Source organism: Taudactylus pleione, unplaced genomic scaffold, assembly GCF_031769625.1.
Source record: "Taudactylus pleione unplaced genomic scaffold, aTauple2 ptg000179l, whole genome shotgun sequence".
Classification (NCBI taxonomy): domain Eukaryota; kingdom Metazoa; phylum Chordata; class Amphibia; order Anura; family Myobatrachidae; genus Taudactylus; species Taudactylus pleione.
The window spans coordinates 2,647,408-2,666,410 of NW_028284581.1; the positions used below are offsets into that span (position 1 = coordinate 2,647,408).

At 42.2% G+C, this 19,003-nt stretch overlaps 1 protein-coding gene across 3 annotated transcripts in view; it reads left to right on the top strand.

The window, feature by feature from the left end:
- Window positions 1–19,003, top strand: part of CAP2 (cyclase associated actin cytoskeleton regulatory protein 2) — a 180,558-nt gene that overhangs the window by 147,122 nt on the left and 14,433 nt on the right. For all 3 annotated transcript variants that reach the window (XM_088475831.1, XM_088475833.1, XM_088475832.1), the window contains exons 8-11: window positions 9,011–9,197; window positions 12,726–12,901; window positions 16,019–16,142; window positions 18,824–18,906. In XM_088475831.1, coding sequence (XP_088331957.1) covers window positions 9,011–9,197; window positions 12,726–12,901; window positions 16,019–16,142; window positions 18,824–18,906 — 570 coding nt within the window. The remainder of the gene's footprint in view (window positions 1–9,010; window positions 9,198–12,725; window positions 12,902–16,018; window positions 16,143–18,823; window positions 18,907–19,003) is intronic.

Here is a 19,003-nt window from a genome sequence, read left to right on the forward strand (position 1 = left end):
CACTGGGTACGGGATCACAGCAGCGACGGACATTGCGTCCACCTCTGTACCAAGCTTTGATTACTTAATATAAGTCTCGACTGAGTATCAGGAATCAACATGCTATTTTTATGTTCATTTACTTAATAAAGCTTGTCCTGTTTTTAATAATTATGGCTGCAAAGGAATCAACCAAAAGGGCAAAATACACTGACAGCAAAGACAAAGGAGAAAAAGAAGGAGCCACATAATGTAATAAACTGTATCATTTACGACAGTGATGGTGAACCTTTTAGAGACCGAGTGCCCAAACTGCAACACAATACCCACTTATTTATCGCAAAGTGCCAACATGGCAATTTAACCTGAATACTGAGGTTTTCGTTTAGAAAAAACAACTCATACATTAACATCTTTTGTCATAAAAGAAAAACACAATAACAGAGTTTTCAATGATACAAACAACTTTTGTCACCAAATCATATAATGCCCCATAGTTGTGCCCCCCGTTCATGTTCTGTGGGGAACGCGTGCCCCACAGAGATGGCTCTGAGTGCCCCCTGTGGCACACGTACCATAGGTTCGCCACCACTGATTTAGGATGTACAAAGGAGGATTCACATATGTAGGTTAATTAATATTGGGGATTTTTTATGAACCAACACACATAAGTAGTTTGAAAGTAACTACTAACCACACTTCCTCCCATTTATAAATTTATATGTCCAGTAAACTGATGTTAGAAAAAACCTTATATGTCACTTCATTCATTCAGCATGAGATACTAGTCTCAGATTTACACTTCCGCTATCTATGACGTTTGTTGCTTGTCCTATCCTCTAACACTCATCTATTCTTTCCTGCTCACAGACCAACCATATGTCACACGCATAAAGTGGGCAAAATACTTTTGATTTAGGACCTGGCGAGGCTGCAAAGCATCCAACCATGGAAATAAGTGTTTCCGAAGATATAAAGATAAAATGACATAAAACATTAGGCACCTGCAGCTAATATGGCCTTGTGGGGTTGAACACATAAATCAAGACTTTGCCCGTGCCATTTGTATTACTGTATTGGGAGGATTTATCAATTCCTCTGGTTTGGCAGCAGAACAACAGTGATTGTATATATATATTTCTGTTTTCACTTCTGAGTGCCGATATCCCCATTTTGGTTGTTGTTATTACCAAGAACTTTATACCACGCAGATCTGTCTCTCAGTCGTGTTACAAATTTAGGGCCTAACCCAGAGTTGCAGGCAAAGTGTCCGCATCTGCAATGTCTCACACTGCGCATGCTCACAGGGCCAAACATGGCGTGCTTACTCATCCCTGCAGATCTGCCACGCTATTCACAGCACCACTCTAAGTGGGTGTCACACTTAGCATAAGTCTACCGTGGGCGTGTAGACAGAATTGCTCAGAGGTTAGCGCATGCAAAGATCCAGCAATTTCAAACGGATATCTTGCACTCAGGGTAGAGCTGGGGCACATCCATGCTAATGGTGATGATGGTTGCTTTCAGAAGTGGATGTGTATGAGTGGTGCAGCCGCATAGATCCCGAATGATTCTGAATACAGGCGGGAATCAACGACTATTTGAAAATACACCAAGCGGCCATACAGATGTGCCCTCATACATCCAGCTCAATACGCCATGCGGCACAAGATGCCTTGCGCAAATGGGCTGCCTTGGTCTCATGCAACTCTGCTAGCGCCAAACATATTTTTCTGCATCTTTTTGCCAAAAATGTTTCTGAAGCACAATACAACTTGGCATGGTAAAAAGCAGCAGCCACTGCATCATAGCACATGGTATATAGAGTCTTAGACTCAGTCGCACACAGATATATAAGTGTCGCATATCAAACTTACCAGTGCAGTGTCCTGGTTCGTCTTAGTCTTATTAATGTGCATTTTCAGGTGAAAAAGACCCAAAAAAGACACTCAAAGCAAGCAGAGTCGTAAGTGACCTGGTGCGTTGAAAGGGACTGTTTGGCGCAACTGCAGCAACAACGTATAAGGACACATCTGTACTAGAACTTTTCAAGGTGTAAATGAGTTAGCATTCATTATGCTTCATCGCATCTGTGCTGGTACACTTAAGTGAACGGAGAATGCGCCTTCCTCGCTGTGCTGATACACTGAAGTGAACGGAGAATGCTCCTCCCTCGCTGTGCTGGTACACTGACGTGAATTGAGAATGCTCTTCCCTCGCTGTGCTGGTACACTGACGTGAATGGAGAATGCTCTTCCCTCGCTGTGCTGGTACACTGATGTGAACGGAGAATGCTCCTCCCTCGCTGTGCTGGTACACTGAAGTGAACGGAGAATGCTCCTCCCTCGCTGTGCTGGTACACTGAAGTGAACGGAGAATGCTCCTACCTCGCTGTGCTGGTACACTGATGTGAATGGAGAATGCCCCTCCCTCGCTGTGCTGGTACACTGATGTGAATGGAGAATGCTCGTCCCTCGCTGTGCTGGTACCCTGATGTGAATGGGGAATGCTCCTCCCTCGCTGTGCTGGTACACTGACGTGAATGGAGAATGCTCGTCCCTCGCTGTGCTGGTACCCTGATGTGAATGGAGAATGCCCCTCCCTCGCTGTGCTGGTACACTGATGTGAATGCAGAATGCTCCTCCCTCGCTGTGCTGGTACACTGATGTGAATGCAGAATGCTCCTCCCTCGCTATGCTGGTACACTGAAGTGAATGGAGAATGATCCTCCCTCACTGTGCTGGTACACTGAAGTGAATGGAGAATGATCCTCTCTTGCCCTGCTGATACACTGACGTGAATGGAGAATGCTCGTCCCTCGCTGTGCTGGTACCCTGACGTGAATGGAGAATGCTCCTCCCTCGCTGTGCTGGTACAATGAAGTGAATGGAGAATGATCCTCCCTCGCTGTGCTGGTACACTGATGTGAATGGAGAATGCTCCTCCTTCGCTGTGCTGGTACACTGACGTGAATGGAGAATGCTCTTCCCTTGCTGTGCTGGTACACTGATGTGAATGCAGAATGCTCCTCCCTCGCTATGCTGGTACACTAAAGTGAATGGAGAATGATCCTCCCTCACTGTGCTGGTACACTGAAGTGAATGGAGAATGATCCTCCCTCGCTGTGCTGGTACACTGAAGTGAATGGAAAATGCTCCTCTCTTGCCCTGCTGATACACTGATATGAATGGAGAATGCCCCTCCCTCGCTGTGCTGATACACTGACGTGAATGGAGAATGCTCGTCCCTCGCTGTGCTGGTACCCTGACGTGAATGGAGAATGCTCCTCCCTCGCTGTGCTGGTACAATGAAGTGAATGGAGAATGATCCTCCCTCGCTGTGCTGGTACCCTGACGTGAATGGAGAATGCTCCTCCTTCGCTGTGCTGGTACACTGAAGTGAATGGAGAATGATCCTCCCTCGCTGTGCTGGTACACTGAAGTGAATGGAGAATGCTCATCCCTCGCTGTGCTGGTACACTGATGTGAATGGAGAATGCTCCTCCCTCGCTGTGCTGGTACACTGACGTGAATGGAGAATGCTCTTCCCTCGCTGTGCTGGTACACTGATGTGAATGGAGAATGCTCCTCCTTCGCTGTGCTGGTACACTAATGTGAATGGAGAATGATCCTCCTTTGCTGTGCTGGTACACTGAAGTGAATGGAGAATGCTCATCCCTCGCTGTGCTGGTACACTGATGTGAATGGAGAATGCTCCTCCCTCGCTGTGCTGGTACACTGACGTGAATGGAGAATGCTCTTCCCTCGCTGTGCTGGTACACTAATGTGAATGGAGAATGCTCCTCCTTCGCTGTGCTGGTACACTAATGTGAATGGAGAATGCTCCTCCTTCGCTGTGCTGGTACACTGAAATTAATGGAGAATGATCCTCCCTCGCTGTGCTGGTACAATGAAGTGAATGGGGAATGTTCCTCCCTCGCTGTGCTGGTACAATGAAGTGAATGGGGAATGTTCCTCCCTCGCTGTGCTGGTACACTGAAGTGAATGGAGTATGCTCCTCCCTCGCTGTGCTGGTACACTGAAGTGAATGGAGTATGCTCCTCCCTCGCTGTGCTGGTACACTGAAGTGAATGGAGAATGATCCTCCCTCGCTGTGCTGGTACAATGAAGTGAATGGGGAATGTTCCTCCCTCGCTGTGCTGGTACACTGATGTGAATGGAGAATGCTCCTCCTTCGCTATGCTGGTACACTAATGTGAATGGAGAATGCTCCTCCTTCGCTGTGCTGGTACACTAATGTGAATGGAGAATGCTCCTCCTTCGCTGTGCTGGTACACTGAAGTGAATGGAGTTTGCTCCTCCCTCGCTGTGCTGGTACACTGAAGTGAATGGAGAATGATCCTCCCTCGCTGTGCTGGTACAATGAAGTGAATGGGGAATGTTCCTCCCTCGCTGTGCTGGTACACTGAAGTGAATGGAGAATGCTCCTCCTTCGCTGTGCTGGTACACTGATGTGAATGGGGAATACTCCTCCCTCGCTGTGCTGGTACACTGATGTGAATGGAGAATGCTCCTCCTTCGCTGTGCTGGTACACTGAAGTGAATGGAGAATGTTCCTCCCTCGCTGTGCTGGTACACTGAAGTTAATGGAGAATACTCCTCCCTCGCTGTGCTGGTACACTGATGTGAATGGAGAATGCTCCTCCTTCGCTGTGCTGGTACACTGAAGTGAATGGAGAAAGCTCCTCCCTCGTCACAAGGCAGTGAAAGTGTTACATGTTACTTCTTCAGAGACTAGGTGCGTACACACTGGGCGATTAAAGTGGACGACTGAACGATAACGATATCGTTATCGTTCAGTCGTCCACTTTATCGTCCATGTTTAACACAAAAAAGATGAACGATGACGACGACGCGCGTTCCCGCGGGTCGTTCGTCATCCTCGTTCATCGGGCTGACATGCAGGCCAACCTGACGACCTCGTCAGGTTGCTGCATGTCAGGGAATGGGTGAGAGAGCCCGGCGCTGAACGATATCGCTAATGATATCGTTCAGCGGCTGTGCTCAATGTCATGAACGACATTGAGCACAGCCTGCCGGGGACACACTAGACGATATCGCTCAGGGAGCATATCGTCTAGTGTGTATGCACCTTAATTTGTGCCTATGTGGAGGGGGTGTGTGGCTTCATTGTGTCTTTGTGACCCCACTCTCTCTCAGGAGTCTGGGAGAGCCCCCTGAAATTCTGAAGTCTCCCGGTCATTCAGCAAGTAAGTATGTTCAGCACTAGAAAGCAGCCTTCTCACACCACCCTTAGAGAGAATAATCCTATCACATAATCCCAAAACCAGCAACATTTTCAGAATCCCAGCTTTATCACTATGTATTAATTTTTGTAGAAATAACTAAGCTAGTGATTATCTATATTGTGCCCCTTTATAAATATCATTAATGATCATGCTGTATAGAGTGATGGAGGACAGTAGTTTAGTCTTGGTTTGATATAACATATATTTTAAACATAATACATATGTAAAACAAGTTGCATAGCAACTATTTCTGTCTTTATTGGTTCCTTGTCCTAACTTGTATATATTACAGTATATATGTCAGGCTTTAAAACATAGAGAAGGAAAATCTACCCTAGGTTTAACAGTATAGTCTTTTACCATAGATGACCTTTCTAACTCTGGCAGCTGTACAGAGCAACTGTTCCCTTTATTTCAGTAGCACCTGCCAAGAAGTAAGTGAGTTCCTTTAGTGATGTTCTGGAGCTGAGCATTGCTTCACTAGACTGTAGAGAGGAAGAAACCTTAGCAACAGCTGTGTCACAGCCTAACAAGAAGGGCTTAGAAAAGTTCAGCATCGGTCACATGGACTATCGTCACACTGACATGAAAACACTTGCCGTCTCTAAAACCACTGAACAACTGGTGGTATTTAATGCTCTTTAACACGTGTCTAGCATGTCTAGCAAAAAACATGTGTTGAAGAAATAACAGGTCTAGCAAGCCTAGAGCTAACTGCATTTATATTAGCTCCCTAAGAACATGGGTTTATAAAGCATTAGCATGTGTACATTGTGACCTCTGGTGTATGATTATTGCATTGTACATGTGAATGTGTATTTTGCCTGTAACTTTAAAGCATTGAGATAAACATTAACATTGACAAATTAAAAATTAAACTCGAACACAATTTTAAGTCTTCCATAATCCAATTTTTATATTTACAACCAGTTATCTCTCTGGGGCCCATTGGACTCCCCATAAGTTTGTATCCCAGACACTCTGGAGAGTAGACTAGTATGGTTTGTTGGGATTATATACTATGTGTACAAATCTGCTTTAATGAATAGCAATCATCAGGTTCACACTGCACAAAAACAGACCTATTATAATTGGTGGCTAGGGGCCACTGCACATTTGTGCACATTGCACAATATGATTTTAGAGAAAGCACCATAGTTTCTACTGTAGTGACAGACAAAGCTTTTCATTACTATAATTGAACCATATCAGCTACATTCTGCTTTAGGGCACGCACAGGTTTTCAGGGGGATTCCACAAGTAAGAGGTACAGATGAGTGGGAACTATCGCAGGAGCAAACACATATCACGGATGCCATTCCAATCTTTTTGACAAATGCTGCATCATATATTTTATATGTAATGAGATAAATATTTTATAGACAAAAGTATAGTCTACAAACTGTAATAAACAGTAACTATACTGTTTTAATGCGGATGGGCTCTGCACCACCATCTGGTGGCCATTCATGTTATTACAGATCCACCACACTTTCAAATCTTTTGTATGCTATTTCTTTACTTAAAAGGAGAGGCAGAATCTGGGCTATACCAGACACATGTAATCCACTGTAAACATGCCAGTGCTGGGTATCCATTTATAGTACAATTAATCTGATAAATCTTTCTAATGGAAAAAATTGAATGCAGGCCTATTGGCAATTGTTAAAGTATTAGTATAATTCAAGTGATAATACTGTTTCAAAAACAATATTCAGTATACAATTGTTGTGTTATTCATTTAATAAATCATTTTTAAAATTTGCATGAAGGATTATCAGTTGTGGTCTGTGATGAATTTGATTTCTACAAGGCAGTGATGGACAGCCATTTACACTGCTGTTGCTCTAGGGGAGATCATGAGATCGCTCATTATAAAAACTGACAGTAGTAAGCAGATGACTTGCTGAGATATTTCCAGACAAAGTCACACAGAGTAAACTCGGGGTAAACAAGCATGTGTGCCCAGACACCAATAAAAGCAGAGGTCTCCCCTTTCAATGACAATAACAGAAGTCCCTGAACATCAGCTGTTTCGTCTTGTAATTTCTATACATGAATGCACATGCAGACAGGTGGCTGTAAGAGCGTGGAGAATAGGACAGGCATCTACATTTACAGAAGAAACACCTTAACAAAGGATCAGTGTCTGTGTGGCAATCCACCTGTTCTGCAAAGATGATATCTGATATGTAGTGTTCTCTAGGGCTTACCATGTGTTCCAGAGAGGCACATCAGGCACGTGCAGAGAGACGGAGGGAGCACTTATGCCCTAGCTTCATGCCCTCTGCAAGTACTGCTATGTATAATGCATGGGCTGTTTCTGCTTCCTAAAGTCTAAGTACATTATAGCATTTCCAAACTAAATTCATCTAAGTTCATTCTATGCAAAGAAATATGACAATCTGGTGGGATTGCCAAACATCAATTACCCAACACTTAGCATTCCACCTCATGTGAGTAGGAAGCTTACAATAGAGGGGCATCTAGACCTTCTTAGGGGAGAATGTAATAACCTCCTATAAAGCTAGAAATGCAGCCATCTCGCCTGGCACCGTATGATTAAAAAAAAAAAAAGCACAGTCTTCCCCCAATTTAAAACCTGCTTGGGCACTTTAGCCTAGATAAAGTTGGTGGGAAAAATATTTTAGGGGCCCACCAAAGTTACCATTACCAGCACTAAGCATTGTCAGCCAGGGTGCCATCATAGCAGGGCAGGGGACACACACAGTGTGTCAGCTAGCTCTAGGCCAATCAGCATATGGTTGGCTTTCCAAGGAAGATCAGATCCACAAGGCACCCACTTATAAGCACTACAACTATTTCCCACACCCTTGGGCTGTGGGTGTGACTTTAATAATATTTTCTTTGTAATAGGAAAAATATTTTAATTTACCGGTGCACTACAATTTCCTGCAAGCTCTGTCGTGCCTAGATTTAATGGCCGACAAAGCATGGTGGCTCTTGAAGATCTACAATACCAGTCATGCATCAAGGGCCCGATGGCACCTACAGTACACTTGTAAAAAAATATGTTTTATAAATGACAAGAATGGAAGAGTAATTTATTACAGACACAATCAAACTCCCTTGTTCTCCACTTTATTAATCACATAGGGCAAAATTTACTAAGCGGCAAGTTCTAACCCTGAGGATTTGGTGGCGGTTTGTAAATGACAGCCTTGTTCTATTCTATTCTAAAATTTGTTGATGGTGGTTTTGCAGCGGTTTTGGCCTTAGTACATTTGCGGATAGCAAAACCACCGCCAAATCATCGGAGTTTAGAACCAGCCGCTTAGTAACTTTTGCCCATATATCTTTAGGAATGAGTCTTCCTCTATCCATGTAGGCATCCAGGGACTTGCACTGGTTCTTACACACTGCCCTCTGTGGGGATCCATCCATACAGTTCCCTGACCTGTAATAATTCAGAATGGGAAAACAAAAACCTTAGAGTAATTTGGTGGTGAGGCCAAAACGTAGATGCAGTGTTCATAAAGGTAAAATGCAGGGTACAAGGAGGTACGGTCACCTTCATCAAGAGAGAAAATGATTACATCAGTGATAATTCAAGCATAGTTTTCTGTATAAACAGACAAGTCATATATCAGTAACTATCTGTATAATGGGTTTCAGATAATATAAATATATGTGTGCATAAAATACAGTTATTTCTTTATGTTCTCTAACACTTATCAATTTGTTTGCAAACCAACAGTTGTTTTGTATGTTCATAATAGTAATCCTTGTATATTTAAACAGTTATTTTCAAAAGGGGACACTCAGTGCAACAACGTAACATCAGGAGCAAGTCATCCTCCACCTCCGCCTCCACCTCCAGGACCTCCTCCATTTTCAGATGTTTTTTCTACTAAACCCAAAGATGACGCCTCACAAGATCGATCTGCGTTGTTTGCTGAGCTCAACCAAGGGGAAGCAATTACAAAAGGTCACAAAATAAGAGATGCAAATATGTGAACTAGTGGTGGTGGTCATTTGCCTTCTTATGTTAGGACATAAGTCAGTGGTTCCCAAACTTTTTAGAATCACGGCGCCCTAGAGTATCAGCATTTTTTAACACTGCACCCCTAGGCCAAAAGTTTCTTATTGAGAAATTAAAAAAAATATTATTAAATTATATAAATTGTGCTTTTATGTCATCCTTAAGGTGCGTGCACACGGTACGATATCTATGAACCATATGAACGATAACGATATTGTTCAACGATATATCGGTCAAATTTATGCAGTGAATGACCAACGATGCGCTTTCCCGCATGTACGATAACGATATCTATGATTGTCCGTACATGCAGGCCAACTTACACGATATTGTCAACTTTGCCTGTTCAGAGATGTGGCAGGATGACTTCACAGAAAGATATCTTTCAAGTCGTTGGTGGTACAGATCGTACCGTGTGTATGCAGCTTTAGGTTCAGTTGTGGTGGTTACGCTTCTGTTTATCCACATATTTAACGATTGGCGATCATCAGCACTGGTTTTGCCTATCACAGTGACCATAAATAATATGATTTGGTCCTGGAACACCAACCTGTGGCACCCCTGCGTGTGACCCGCGGAACCCAGTTTGGAAATTACTGACAGTGATAGTGCTTTGTTATACTTCATGTGCTAAATAAATAAATAAACAGTATATAATATAAAGGGACATTTATAATGTGTTCTACAAGTAGCTGTCCAGAAAAGAATAAGAAATGCTTATTCTTATGGAAACCATTTTTGTACACTATAAATAGGCCAGAATCAGGTTACTATGGGCAAGACCTACCTTTTCTTAACAGTTACCTCTAGGATATCTCTCATAAATGTCCCAGGGGGAGATATATAAAACCTTGGAGAGAGATAAAGTGGAGAAGTTGCCCAAAGCAACCTATCAGTTTCTAACTGTCATTCATCTAGCAAGAAGTGACAGTTAGAAACCGATTGGTTGGTATTTTATCTCTCTCCGTTTATCTCTCCCGCCCCCCAGAGAGGTTATTGAATGAAAGGGGAAAGCACACTCAGTACAAAAGAATAGATGAAATTACCTCCAACAGAGAGCTGCTTATGCTCTGAACCGTATTATTTATTAGCAAAGTCGCTAAAGCAAAATGGCAAATAATCAATTTTGCATAAATGCATATATCAATAAACTGTAATTTAAAAAGTAATTAAAAACACAATATATTATTTAAAACTGTTTTCATGTATTGCTTGTGGTCTACGAAATGACTCAGTCCTATAATATGATATACTAAACTCAACCATCAGCCATTTATTAAGCATCGGTGGTTTTCTTGTGGAGGTTGCAGTGTTCTCAATTTACTAGCAGTACAATAGATTGCCCATGTTTAATAAGTTAATTGATCCAGTTCATCCAACAAAAGCAGCCTGAGGAAGGCCAGCTTGTATTGGCACGGACAGCAGCAAGCTGCATTGCCATTTTTAGCAAAGGGACACTGAAACAAACACCCAGTGCTTGCCAAGACAGTTTGTGCTTGCTGGAGAAAATCAGTACAAAGTATTAAGCTTGCAATCTATAGCCAGCAAATGCAATTTTGTCAAGTAGCAGTGATTATACATGCAACAATTAATATTATGTGTGTTGTATTACACATTAGATTTATAATGTTTATAAATCTAGAAGAATAACTGCCAACAATTCATATTGGGATACCGTTAAATCACATTTATTGCTGACATGAAGTAAGGATAAGGCTAAACAGTGTATGAGCACTCATCATGGTGCATTATGCCTATGGACACTTTGGCATAGCCTATGGTATATTCCATTGTGCATGAGCACAAGTGCCAGTGTAATGCCACCCTTACAGGGAAGAAAGAGGACAAGAATACAAAAAAAAGACTAAATGAATATGGAAGACATAGTGTAAATACCCTAACATTGAAATGTGTAGCTATTATATACCACTAAATAAACCAATTAATCTGATGTATCTTCAGTCCCTAGATTGTATTAATTACTAGTCGCCTGTCCACACAGCATGGACCACCACTAAAATACGGCCTCTCCACCATTTTATCTCATTTCACTATTCTTGCTTTGTAAAAGTATATCTCATTTTTGCATTGCTCCAGAGTAGACAGATCGGTGCACCTACTTTATGCTTAGCTAGGATTCCCTTTACTCCACCCAACTCTTCCCCCTGAAAACTTCCTGTCTACAAATGCTGCCATCTTGTTCTCAAGACCACATGGCTTGCTGGGAACCTAAGAGCACATTAGCAAAGTGTGGCGTAGCGACTTCCAATGTGAAAATTACACTCCAATAGAAAATGATCTTTGAAAGGGACATAGCTCAGTGTAGAGTGTTTTTATTGGAGATATGACTTTAATCAAACTACTTTTAAAGAAATAAGGTCCAAAAAATAAATTTTAGTTTTAGAAATTTGACATATGACATTCAAGAATTAACCCTTTCGGTATTTGTTTTTTAACTGTAGTGTTATGTTCACGTGTAGGAAGTGCTAAGTACCCTATAGCTTGCATTTAAAATAAATTAGTGTATAGACAGTGGGGCTAATGCAGAGCTGTCACATAATGGGAAAAAGAAAAGAGAGTATGTCCGCACATATGCAGAGCTGTACACATTCCGAGATACGTATATGTCTCTGCTTCTGGCTTACTACAAGTCACTATCATCCCTGTGCACTTGCACCTACCCTATTTATGTGAACAGAATTGTACTGAACCTTGCCTATATTAGGATCTCCCTCCCAACCCCCATTCCACCTTTCCGGTCGTAAGATTTGAAATGACAAGATGTGTTTGGGTCTGCATAGGCGCGTATACATATATTTGCATTCTGAGCATGCACAGTACGAAATCACACAAGATACTGTATGCTACCCAAGAAGCCGTATTACTCTGTATCAGCACCAAATATATTAGCCAAAAGTAGTCATTTACCCTGTTCTTTCATTATGCAAGTGATCTCTCACTCTGGGAGAGATGTATCAAACATTATATAAAGTACCAACAAGTAAGCTTCTAACGCACTATTACAGCACAGCCTGTAAAATATCAGAAGCTGATTGGTTGGTACGTTATGTCTCGCCACCTAATCTCCCTCCAAGGCTTGTTACATCTCCCCCTACATCTTACAAATGGAAGATGCCTAACTGTACCACATGTTGGACCTTTAGTTATCTTTTGTTATTAACCTTTCTGATGATATTCCATTGTCAATGATTAGGCACCCATAGGAATTAAACGCATCAGTGTGCCCTCTCACTGTTTATCTTTGTGTTTGATTCTTGTCAGTAGTAAATGTGATTTTATTTATATTCTGACCCACTGTGCTGTTGTTTTCATGTCTACATTTATCAGTGGTGGCAGTGAACAAGCCTGTCTCAGCACTCTTCACAAGGGTCAGGCTTGTAAACCCCCACTGCAAACTGATCATGTTGTTTGGATACAAAGTATATAACCCCACTGTATGATTTCATTATGCAGGTCTGAAACATGTTTCTGATGACCAGAAGACTCATAAGAACCCAAAGCTGCGTGGCCAAGGGGTACCAACCCAATCCCCTACAAAAAGTCATAGTGAAAGCCCCACCTCCCCCAAATCACCTCCTCAACAGGCCTATCACCCTTTGCTAGAGCTTGAAGGAAAGAAATGGAGAGTGGTAAGATATCTTTGCCAGATTAGGCTATCACTAATTTGTCCATATAGAGTGAGGCTGCTGTTTTTGTTATGCGTTTATAATAAAAAGTAATAACCTTGGTGTTTATCTTGGGGAGTAAGAAACTAATCCGTTTCATAAAGTATTAGTAACTAGCTGAATATCCGGCGTTGCCGGGTTTAAATCTTCAAGTTATTAAGTTTTATTATGTGATGTCATGCAAATCCATCCAGTGGAAGGCCCATAATAGACTCCCCAGGTCTAAGTTCTGATCAGCGTCACCGGGTCAGAGTTCTGGCCAGCATACACCAATGGAAGGTTGGACCGGGACCTCACCCCCTAGTATGTCTTCTGGGATCCAATATTAGCAGTCTGTGAAGTTTTCATCTAAATTATGGGATATTGTTCAAATCTATCCAGTGGAAGGCCCAGAACAGGCTTCCTGGATCAAAGTTCTGCCTGGTACACTCCGCTGTGATGTCCGACCGCTCCATTAGGCATTCCAGACCAATTGCTACCCCTCTGTGAAGTTTTCATCCAAATCCATTCTGTGAAAGGCCCAGAAGAGGCTCCCAGTGTCAAAGTTCTACCCAGCGTACACCAATGGGAGATTCGGCCAGGACCTCAACCCCCTATAGTATGTCTTTTGGGATCCAATGTTACCATTCTGTGAAGTATTCGTCCAAATTATGTAATGTCTTCCAAATCCATCCTGCGGAAGGCCCAGAACAGGCTCCCTGGGTCAAAGTTCTGCCCGGTGCACTCCGCCACGAGGTCTGACCAGGACCCCAACCACTCCATTAGGCATCCCAGACCAATTGCAAGCCTCTGTGAAGTTGTCATCCAAATCCATTGGGTGGAAGGCCCATAACAGGCTCCCCGTGTCAAAGTTCTGCCTAGCGTACACCAACCTCAACCCCTAGTATGTCTTCTGGAATCCAATGTTACCACTCTGTGAAATCTTCGTCCAAATGATGTGATGTTGTCCAAATTCATCCAGTGGAAGGCCCAGAACAGGCTCCCTGGGTCAAAGTTCTGCCCAGCGAAATCCGCCGGGAGGTCTGACAGGGACCCCAACCACTCCATTAGGCGTCCCAGACCAATTGCAAGCCTCTGTGAAGTTTCCACCCAAATCCATTCAGTGGAAGGCCCAGAACAGGCTCCCTGAGTCAAAGTTCTGCCCAGCGTACACCAACGGGAGATCTGACCAAGACCTCAACCCCATAGTATGTCTTTGGGGATCCAGTGTTACCACTTTGTGATGTTTTTATCCAAATCCATCCATTGGAAGGCTCATAATAGGCTCCCTGGGTCAAAGTTCTGCCAAGTGTACACCAACGGGAGGTCTGACCGGGACCGCAACCCCCTAGTAGATCTTCTGGGATCCAATGTTACCACTCTGTGAAGTTTTCGTCCAAATTATGTGATTTCATCCAAATCCATCCAGTGGAAGGCCCAGAACAGGCTCCCTGGGTCAAATTCTGCCCGATGCACTCTGCTGTGAGGTCCGACCAGGACCCCAACCACTTCATTAGGCATCCCAGACCAATTGCTACCCCTCTGTGAAGTTTTCGTTGAATCCATCCAGTGGAAGGTTCAGAACAGGCTCCCCGGGTAAAAGTTCTGCCCAGCGTACACCAACGGGAGGTTCGACCGGGATTCCAACCCCCCTAAAACCTGCCCAGGTTCCAATTGGACCACCTCGCATTGGTTTAATCCCAATTGGTGCAGGGGTCTCCGAATGCATAACCGGACAAACAACGTGTGAGCGCCGTGTGACTTGGTAGCGCAGAGCGTCTTTTAGTGCTACTTTTCCCTTTCAAATGCGTCTTATTCGCACAGTGATGTGAATGGGACGCACATCAGCTTCAGATTAAAATTATATGCAACATGCCTATAGTCTGTGTGCAACTGCAGCTGTATCTGCATGCAAAATGCTACATTACAGTGTCAGCGGCTGTGACAGTGTAATGTAGCATTTCGCATGCAGATGTACCCACAGTCGCACATAGAATACAGGTATGTTGCATATAATTTTAATCAGAAGCTGCGTGTGCATCCTATTCGCATTGTACCTGTGGGAATAAGACGCATTTGAAGCAGAAAAGTTGCTTGAAAAGACGCTCAGCAATATTGAGTCACGGCATGGCACAACTAGAAGGGCTGTTTAATGCGCAATGAGGTTAGATGTATGAGGACACATCTGTATAACATTCCATGGCTCTTATTCACTATATTTACAGTAATGCAGAAAGTTATAATTTTTTTCTAAGATTATTTTTTTGCTTTGTTTTCAACCTGTCCATTTTAATATATAAAGTTATATATAAAAAAAAATCATCAGAGGTTGAAAGTGGTTAGAGGTATGGTAAATGTAAATATATCACTGGAATTGGTCTATAATGAGAGGCATTTTTACATTAGAAGTAGAGATGTGTGCGGACCCTCTTATTTTGGTTTTGGCAAAACCACCCTCAAGTGTTTTCATTTGGTTTGGTTTCGGTTTTTGGTTTTGGAATTCTTTAAAAAATGTATAAAAATAACTAAGTAACTTGTACCTGTTTTTGTTCCTATAGTATTATTAACATCAAGAACATTAATTTCCAGTCAATTTTGATCACGTTTGGTACCTGAAATCACCAGGGAGGGACTCACTTGCAATCAAAAACACACGAGATCCGGGTTTTATATATAGAGATCTGACTTGCAGGAAGAGTAGAGCCTGGACTCTGTTCTACCTGGAACCCCAAAGTTTTCAGCAAAACCGAACCGCTCATCTCTAATTAGAAGATGATCTGGGGCTGGAATATAATACTAGCTTCATATATTGAATAGTCCAAAGTAGATTAATGCTGTATAGGAAAAAAAGAAGGAATAGGATAGTTTTATATATTTTGCTGCTCCAAAAATGATAATTTAAAATCTACTTTGTTAAACATCTGAAATTGCTCAGTTTATTATGCATTCTAAGGCTTAATCTGTAAGGTTGAAGTGCTACAGGTATAGATAACACACTAGTCCTTATATGGGCATATAGTTTTGATTAGATTACAGAAAAGTTCCACTGGTTACTGTTTCTTTTCAGCTGTGAACTTATCCATGACGTATTTCTAATTTTAGGAGTACCAGGAAGGAGTAGACAGCTTACTGATTTCTGAAACTGAGCTGAAACAAGTGGCTTACATTTTCAAGTGCAAGAAAACAACACTACAAATCAAAGGGAAGATAAATTCCATAATTATAGGTAAGGGTGCTTGGCTACAATGAGAAGAATCATGTTATATTAGTAAATGCTGTAAACGGTAATTTCCATGAATCCAGCATTCTAATAAAGAAAATTGTGCTGCACTTACAGTAAAAATGATCCTCACAAAGGGGCCTATTTATCAAATACTTCAGCCCTGGTGATCATGCAGAAACAGCAGTTTCCACAGGATTACCACTATATTAAGATTGGTAAAAGCTCCAGGAGATCAAAAAAAGGAAGTATGAAGAGCCATTCCACCCCCTCCAGTTCTCGCAGTGTGTGGACAGAACATAACAGTGTAAACGTTCGCTAGTACTATGAGAGGCGAAAGTATAGGTGCTGATGTCATGTAGGGGCATTGTGTACTGGTGTCATGTAAGAATAATAGGTGCTGATGTCACGTAGAGGCACTGGGTGCTGGTGTCATGTAAGAATAATGAGTGCTGATGTCATGTAGAGGCACTGGGTGCTGGTGTCACATAGGGCCACTGGGTGCTGGTGTCATGTAGTGGCACTGGGTGTTAGTGTTATGTAGGGGATCTGGGTGCTGGTGTCATGTAGGGGATCTGGGTGCTGGTGTCATGTAGGGGTACTGGGTGCTGGTGTCATGTAGCATCATAAGGTGCTGGTATCATGTAAGGGCACTGGGCATGGGCACAGCTATAGTGGGTTTTAGAGGGTGCCATTGCTATGGGGCCCAGAGGCTTAGGGGGCCCTGGTCACAGGTCATATAGTTGTTTACCAAGTTCCCAGAATTGACTGCTAAGCAGTTGGGTCTTAGCCATTGCCAGTCCGACTCCTAAATGGGGTGACATTCCATTTTTAGTGAATGATGTCTGTAGTGGATATTATAATGGTAAAGGGACCCTGTAAGGTGGCGTAATCTGAACAGAACAATCTAATGTGGTACAATATGAACTGGATGTCATGTTGCATAAAATGAAATGGGACACTAATGGGGCACACTATAAACTGAAGGCACTATATTATGGCATAACATGAACTGGGGGCACTGTAATGTGGCATAATATGAACTGTGGGCACTGTGATGTGGTATAATATAAAATGGGGGCACTGAAATGTTGCACTTTATGAACTGTGGGAACTACAGTGTGGCATAATATGAGATGGGGGCACTACAATGTGGCATAAAATTAACTGCAGCCACTAGAATATGGCATAGTGTGAAGTTAGGACACTTCAATGTGACATAATATGTACCAGGGACAATGGCATACTGTGAATTGGGGGCACTGTGCGACATGATGTGTACTGACAGCACTACAATGTGGCATACAATAAACAAAGGCACTACTATGGGACATAACATTAGCTAGGATACTTCTATGGGGCATGAAATTAACTAGAGCAATACTATGGGGCATAAAATGAACAACTGCAGAGAAAGGTGTCTCTCTAGAAACCTTTAGTGTTGTTGGGGTCCTTTCAAAATATTGCTATGGGACCCGCAAAGTTTTAGCAATGCCCCTGGCACAAGTCTCTGGTATCATGTAAGGGTACTGGATGGTGGTATCATGTTGGGGGCTCTGAAGATTTATATAATGTATTAGTACTGGTTGTTGGCATAGGGCAGGATGTATCAAGTCTTGGAGAGAGATAAAGTGCAGAAGTTGCCAAAAGCAACCAATCAGCTCCTAACTGTCACTTCAAAAACTGCTAGATAAATGACAGAAGCTGATTGGTTGCTTTGAGCGACTTCTCTACTGTATCGCTCTCCAAGACTTGATACATCTCCCTTATAGCGGCTTTAGCACTGGATTTTTGAGGACTATTGTGACAAAGACACTTGTGTAGTGTTCGGGCATTTGAGGATAGGACAATTCTGGGGCACTAGAGGTAGTTATAATATGGGAGATAACATGATGTGTATGCTCTTTTGCCAAATTGAAGTATGAGAAATTATGTATGCAGTTCGATAATATGCAAAGCAATATTTTAATTAGCTATATTTAAACTTGTATAAATAGATAGATAAATAAATAGATTAGATACATTTAAATGTACATAGTTTAATTGTAAGAAACATTTAACAACCACATGATGTATGTAAAATGCAGGAAGCATTTTTAACATGACCAAACACAGGGGTCTGCAATTATGGGGGAGGTGTTTTTTGGATTGCAGGAGCGTTTTTTTACGTTTTCTTAAACTTTACGTTAGCGATTTTAAACCATGCTTGCACCCATTTTCCAGTACCCCAAATTTGACAGGACTACTTATTTTCACCAAAAAAAAACTGTTTAATGCTATTCCTCACCACTACTGCTAAGATGCTAATTAGAAGAAATTGACACACCTTAAGTACCCCAAATAGCTTTATTAGGGCTATTCGGGGGCATGTACATTGATCCACAATGTTAGTGCATCTTTTAGGGGGTGTCAGGCTGATTTCCCCAAATCTGACAGTACTTTTCACCTGGTTTGCATTCGCAGGGTTGCATTTTCGCGAATAGTGGGGGCGCTAACGATAAGTTTCTGCAGCTAAAATAAGCGATGTAGGTGAAAAGACCGGCATGCGAAAAAGTATCGCAGTTGTGAAACTATTTGAATACGGCCGTTAGTGTTCCTTTGATTTCATTTATTTTTTTTTTTTTGACTATGTGCTTTCTGTGATGGCATTCTCGTCATTTAGCTTTTATTTATTTGTTGCTTTTCAGACAACTGCACAAAACTTGGACTGGTGTTTGATGATGTTGTGGGCATTGTAGAAGTTATTAATTCTAAAGATGTTCAGATACAGGTAAGACAAAAACAAAATGGTTTGTTGCTAGTTATAACTGCTGGCTCATTAGGAGTGATATCATTATAATCATTATCATTAATGGTTATTTTTAAAC